The following is a 6,560-nucleotide window of genomic DNA, read 5'->3' on the forward strand; positions in this document are numbered from 1 at the left end:
CCCCTCGCCCCCCAAGTTGTTGTTCCAGAGTTTGAGGTCTTTCAGCACCCCGTTGACACGAAGAGCGGAGGCCAGCGCAGCGGCGCCATCCTTGCCGATGCTGTTGTCCTGGAGCTCGAGGTTTTTCAGCACCCCGTTAAACTCCAGGTCGGCTCCGATGAGCACGGCGTCCGCGTCACCGAGTCGCATGTTAGCAAAGTTGGCTTCCGTCTGGCCAGGCGTGACGCCGCAGAGCGACTCCATGTGCCGCCGCTTGCGGAAGAGCTTCAAGAGCAGAGCCGCGCCCTCCACGGTGATGTCGTTGCGCAGCAGGTTGATGTTTTTCAGCACCCCGTTGACGCGCAGAGCGGAGGCCAGCGCCTCGGCGCCGTCGTCACCGATGCTGTTAAAGGCGAGGTAGAGCTTGGTCAGCACCCCATTGACGCGCAGCGCCTCGGCGATCGCAGCGGCGCCCTCGTCGCGAATCTCGTTGTTGCCGAGGTTGAGGTCGGTGAGCACCCTGTTGCCGCGCAGCGCCTCGGCGATCGCAGCGGCGCCCTCGTCGCGAATCTCGTTGTTGCCGAGGTTGAGGTCGGTGAGCACCCTGTTGACGCCATCTGCATCTCTGGCTCTCGCCGGGCGCCCTGCCCCTGTCCCTACCCCGCGCAGCCCAAAGCGGCGGACCGTCCCTCCCCTACCCCCCTCTGGCTTGCGAAGAGCGGATGCCAGCGCCTTGGCGCCCTCGTCGCCGATGACGTTGGCGGAGAGGTTCAGGTTGGTCAGCACCGCGCTGCCCGACACGTACTCGGCGATCTCTGCGGCGCCAGTCGGGCCGACGCTGCAGCCAGCCAAGCCCAGCGAGGTGAGCTTGCTGCGCTGCCTCTCGATGCGCACAATGCTCAGGGCCGCCTCCTCGGTGAGGCTGTTGCCGCCCACGTCCAAGGAGGTCAATACCTTGTTGTCCTTCAGCCAGAGAGCAAGAGTCGCCGCATCCCCATCCCCAAGACCGGCGTTCGTCACCTTCAACGAGGACTCATCCTCAGAGTAAACGCCTCGTTGGAGAATCAGCCCCAAATCGGCTTCGTGCTGCGCCTTCTTCGGATCTGCCACGCACTCGTGCACCTGCACCACCCCGTCGTCCTCCTCGTCGACTTCCTTCTTCTCTCCGCTGAAAAGTCCCAGCACCACATCGTAGAACGCAAACGCCTTGCGTCCGTAGGTGGCCAGCAACTTGAGCAGCCCCAGGGCTACATTCAGAATGTCGAGCGCCGCCGAGTGTTCCACAAAGTAGGACGCGTCGATTTCCAGATAGCGCGACATGTTGGCAACCGCCTCAACCACCTCCCCCACAGGCGCTAGCGGGTCCGCTGCGATCTCGGCCAGGCGCGCGACAACCTCTTGCGCTGCCCCCAACGGGTCGCCCGTGAAGGCGACCATGTCCGCCATCACGCTGTCGATAAAGGGCTGCAGACCCGACACGTCGAGCTGCAACGTGGCGAGGAACGCAAAGGAGTCGGCGTAGCAGACCTGCGCGTGCTTCCATATGGGCGAGTCGGCGTAGACTAATCTCTCAATGAACGAGTCGTCCTGCGAGGTGAAGATGATGGCGAGCGCGAGGAGGAAGGGGAAGGCGTTGGTGAGGAGAATGTTGAGGCACCTGTTGGCGAGGAGCTTGCCCTCCAAAAACTCGTCGGCTAAAGACAGCAGCACGGGCATGGCTACCACCAAGAGCCACAGTATCCACAGCCGTGCCTGCACCGCGTCCACCGTGCTGGCCTCGACATCGTAATCGGGCTCGAGCCGTCCTTGTTCCGCCGCCCACGTGCCGTATGCAACCAGTGGAGAGAGCGCGAGGCAGCCCAGCACGGAAGCAATTCCGCCCGCCAGCGTTGAGAGGCTCGTCTCGGTGTACGGCAGCCCCTGCACCACCATTGACATGCCGCTGGACAGCTTGAGGCTTCCGAGCGGGGCGAGCCAGCTGATGGTCGGCTTGGTGGCAGCCGCTGCGGTCTTGGTAAGGGCCTCGAGCCGTTTCCAGCGGGCCCAGTTCAGTTCCTCTGTCGAGTCAATCAGATCGAGTGAACTCCGCCCGGCGGCAAAGCTTAGCTTGACGAACGCAAGGAAGAGGCCCCCCAGAGGCAGGTAGACAAGATTCGGCAGGATCGGCAGGGCGAGGAGAACGCCAAGGGCGCACTCGGCGATTGTTGCGCGAGATAGCGAGTCGTTCCCTCGCTTGAATCCTCCCGTGAACGAGCCCACAGCTGCCGCAACCAGCGCGGCCGCCCACAAGGCGACCGGCCAGCCAAGCCACCCGCCGACGGTCCCCAGGCAGTACAGCGCCCAGTACAGCGCCCACCATGAGATGAGTAAGAGCTCATGGTACAACGGGATCGGCGGCACGAGGCTCGGGTTGGGCTTGCTCGGAATCCACCCAACCAGCGCGGCCGCCCACGAGGCGACCGGTCCACCAAGCCCACCAAGCCAGCCGCCGACGGTCCCCAGGCAGATGCCATACAGCGCCCACCGTGAGATGAAGTAGAGCACGCTCGCAAGCGGGATCGGCTGCACGAGGCGCGTGCTGGTCTTGCTAGCCTCAGCTTTAAAGTCAACCTCGTTCATGTTGCGCCCAATGAAGACGAGCCCGCCGAGCGACAACAGGTAACCGTAAATGACGAGAAGCAGCAGCTTGCTGAGGAGCGCTGGCTGCGCCGCAAACGTGACCATCGCGAACTCGTCCAGAAGCGTAAAGTTGTCGACCCTGACCATGCAAGGCGCAGTGCGTTCGTACACGCCGAAGAAGGCGACAATCTGCATCCCCAGGGAAATGCCGACCACAAAGAATTGGCACAGCTGTGTCACCATCCAAGAGAGCCAGAAGACGCATCCGGGCCAGTCGATCCTGCGGTCAATGAACCGTGGCCGTGGGATGCCACCAATCTGAGCCAGCGAGTAGAGGAAGATCGTGGAAAGCCAGAGCCTCACCAGCGAGTCTACGCGCAGAGGATCGAACATCTGGTCTGCGAAAGCCTCGGCCACATACGCGTCGCAGGGATCGCCCGTGCCGTTTGCAAGCAGGCACTCGAGGTCGAAGAAGGTGGGAGCGAAGGCGTTGCTGAAACCGAGAGACGCGTCGTCTCCCTCCGTTGCGATCTCGCCCTCTTCGGTTTCCACCTCCGTGAGCCCGTCGGCCGTCATCTTGTGCATGACGCCCTCGAAGACGGCCGCACTGGCGTGGTAAATCGTGCAGGAGCTGCTGATTCCTGGTGGGGGTGGCGGGGGCGAAGGGGGATCGAGGCGCGGCTGAAGCTCAGATGCGCGAGGTGTGAAACCGTTCATGTACAGGACGGCGCCGAGGATTATCCACACAAATGATGTGCAGCAGGTGTTTGCCGTGAGCAAAGTTGCGAGGAAGCCTTTCGTCATCGAAATAGACCCACCTTTCGCGGCCGGTCCCAAAGAGTCGCCGGTTTCGATGTCGGGTTCGGTCAGTTTCTGATACCCCATTGAAGTAGTTGTCGGAATCACTTCATCGTCCTGTGCCTCAGACGACATCGCACGGCGGACCTGCGAGGGGGCGGGGCAGCGGAGTAGTGAGCGGGACGGGCCGGCATGGCGAGCGGTTTGCAAAGTCATGCAGACGAGTGCTGCTGGGCGACGGGCTCCCGGATCTGAATAGAGCGATGGCTCACTCTTCATGTTTCACGACGATGGAATCACGGCACCGGGCCCGAGCCCAGAGGGGGTGGTGCGCGAGCGCTGGCGAAGCGACGCACGCGAGGCAACGGTGCTGTGCTGCACGTTTTATTTCCTGAGTCGCCGTGGCAGCGAGGCGCTACGGCTGGCCGGCGCGGCTTGCTAGGATGTGCGGCTTTTCTTCGGGGCAGAGCGCGCCTCTGTAGGAGCGTTGCTTGTGCTCAAGGTAGTGCTCAAGGGTTGTTCGGCGCCTCGGATGGAGTCACGCGGCGGCTCTTGCAGGAGTATTTCTTTTTATGTTCACCATTCTTTGCCTTCGATGTTAAGAATGACCCTGAGGTCAGATTCTTCTACTCTGTTGATGACAACACTTGTCTACTCGCTGGATCCGAGCAGGCGGAGGGCCCGGTGTCGCGGGGCGGGTTTCCCGATGGGTGGCATTGAAGCCCGAGGGTTGCGGAAGGCAGGCGCGCGGCGGGGTCGGCTTCGGGCCGACCGCCGCCACCGGGGGCCGCCGCGCCGTGGAGCGGCCCGCCGGTCTTCCTACCGGCGGTGCACGCGGCCGCGCTTGGAGGCGCTGATTGCTCGGCCGCGCGGGGCTGGTTGACTCGCCCGCTGGGAGCCTGGGAGGGGGTGCACGGGGTTTGCGGCGGGGTCCCCATCGTCCCCGGGGAGGGCGGCCATCAGGCCGCCGCGACTGTCGGCGTGGCCGCCCTCCCTTTCTTGGTCTTGGCAAGGTACATGGTGAAGTTGGTGAAGCATGGGTGCTGCCCTTGGCCGCGAAGTGCCCCTCGAGGGGGGCAGCTGGCACTCCGCGGTTCGGTCGTCGTGGTGATGCTCCTCCATCGCTGTTGGAGTTGCGATGGTCCAGTGCGTCGTGCAGTTAGGTCAGCGCCGTGTCAATCATCTCGGTCGTCGTGCTTCTTAGCGGCGGGGAGGGTGACTGACGGCGGCATGGCGCGGAGGAAGAAGGTGAGTGTCGTGTTGCTGCAGAAGCGCAGCAGGACCTGCATCACCTGCTGCGCCGTGTGGATCTCCTTCGTGTCGCGCAGCTTGAGGATGCCTTCGAGAGGTTTGAGCGCCCTCTCGACTCTCGCGACGAGCTCCGTCTTCCGCCACTCGTCGTCTCCGAGGTACGCCCCGAGCACCCGGATGCCTCGCAGGGTGCCGCCCGCGTACTTGCCGTCGGGAGGCGCCGCCGGCGTGCCCCTCACGTTCGGGTAGGCGCGCACCGCCTTGAAAAAGAATTTCACAGGGCGGCCGCACGACACGATTCGCGCGACAGGCGAGGCGCGGGCGACGGCTTCCTCAGAATTTTACCAAGTCTCCCTCGCACGACACTGGGCACGGGACGCGAGGCCGAGGGCGGCGATGCACTTAGCTCCTGAAAAGAGCTTCAGTCCTTCACACGAGCCACGCAAAATAAACGACGTCTTAGCGGTCCGGGTGTGCCCCCCCTGCCTCTCGCGCCTCTCTCGCGCCAGATCTCTCCGCATATTATTTTCTGAGCGGGGCAGCCACCCACGACGCGCCACGCACACTCTCTCCGGGCAGCTGAATCAAAGCAGAAAGCGCAGCAGCCGCTCACCATCTCCTCACCACCGCCCAGGAAAGCCCTCTGCGGGGTGCGGCGTCGGCTCAATGTGGTCGCTCAGCTCGTCGTCGAGGTCGATGTGTCGCACCTGCGGTGGGGTGGGGAGGCGGAGGTTTGGCGCGCCGTGGACCGTGCCACTCTCACCGTCCGGGCAGAACGAGCTGAGCGCCAGAGGCGTGTCGAACTCGTAAGAGGCGGTGCAGCCGGCCGCCGCCCGCACCGCCTCCTCGCTCTTGTCGTGCAGCCTGTGGGCCGTGCGTGACAGTTTTGAAGGTCCGCGGAAAAGCCCTCGTCTGTTGTTTGGGCATTGGGTACAGGAAAGGGCGGTGTTTAGAAACACCTGTTTTTTTGGGTTTTTCAGCTTGTGGGCGGATGGGGTGGGGCAGGTGGCGTGCTTAGGGCTCGACCGGGAGGCCCAGTGCGTGGCAGCGCGCGACGAGGATGGCGGCGGCGCGCGCGCGGTGCTCCGGGGACTTTGCGCGCAGCGAGTTCTCCTGCGCCGTGACGCAGTCGAGGCTGGTGGATCGCGCGCCTATAGCTGGCTCTAGCCGCCAGCCCCCTCGCCTCGGCCTCTTCTGCCTCCGTCAGGTCGTCGTACTCCTCGGAGAGATCGGGAACTACCCAGTCGCCTAATCTTCCTCGGCCGACAATCGTCCCATCTCTCACGCACTCCTCGAAATCGCGGGCCGCCACCACGGCTTCCGCCGCGAGCGTGGAGCCGAAGATGCCCTCGGGCCGCGTGTCGCCGACCATCAAGCAGTAGTCGTCCACCTCCCGCGCGACGATCACCATCTCCTCCTTCGCCTCGCTCTCGAAGACTTCGGAGTCGTCATCGATAAGCTGATGCAGCCAACAGCGACCGCCCTGCTGGAGCAACCGCCGCGCCACCGCCGCCTCGTGCTCTGCCGTCATGAGCAGGAGGCGGTTCGCCGTCTGATCGGGCGCTGCCGGCTCGACCTCCATTTCCGACTCGTTGTGGGGCTCGGCGGGCGGCTCCGGCGCCTCGGTGGCGACCTCGGGCTCGACGGAGGCAGCGGCCACCTCGGAGGCCTTGCGTCGCTTGCGCCTCTCCGCTTTCGCGGTCAGCGGCATCGTGCAGCGGTCGTGCAGCGGTCGTGCCCCTTTCCTGAGGGCGGAGGTGGCGGCAGCCATCAGGACTGCGCCGAGGCACCCTCGGCACCATCGGAGGAGGGTGCATCGCGTGCCAGCGGAGGCGGGAGGGTGATGGCTGTGAGCTGAGAGGGACACAAAGAGGCCAAAACCGAACAGAATGGCGGCCACCTGCCTGACTCAG

At 64.4% G+C, this 6,560-nt stretch overlaps 2 protein-coding genes across 2 annotated transcripts; both read right to left on the reverse strand.

The window, feature by feature from the left end:
• Positions 1-924, reverse strand: EMIHUDRAFT_42817 (hypothetical protein; the record flags this gene model as incomplete). Its single annotated transcript, XM_005785096.1, has 2 exons — positions 1-604; positions 785-924. Coding segments are annotated over 2 exons (744 nt in total), but the record flags the coding sequence as incomplete, so codon positions are not given.
• Positions 925-4,215: 3,291 nt separating this feature from the next.
• EMIHUDRAFT_230523 (hypothetical protein) lies at positions 4,216-6,358 on the reverse strand (the record flags this gene model as incomplete). Its single annotated transcript, XM_005785097.1, has 6 exons — positions 4,216-4,295; positions 4,414-4,462; positions 4,689-4,881; positions 5,272-5,498; positions 5,674-5,760; positions 5,888-6,358. 6 exons carry the CDS (start codon positions 6,356-6,358, stop codon positions 4,216-4,218), a joined length of 1,107 nt encoding a protein of 368 aa, XP_005785154.1.
• Positions 6,359-6,560: the final 202 nt, after the last annotated feature.

This window comes from Emiliania huxleyi (assembly GCF_000372725.1).
Source record: "Emiliania huxleyi CCMP1516 chromosome Unknown EMIHUscaffold_164, whole genome shotgun sequence".
NCBI lineage: Eukaryota > Haptophyta > Isochrysidales > Noelaerhabdaceae > Emiliania > Emiliania huxleyi.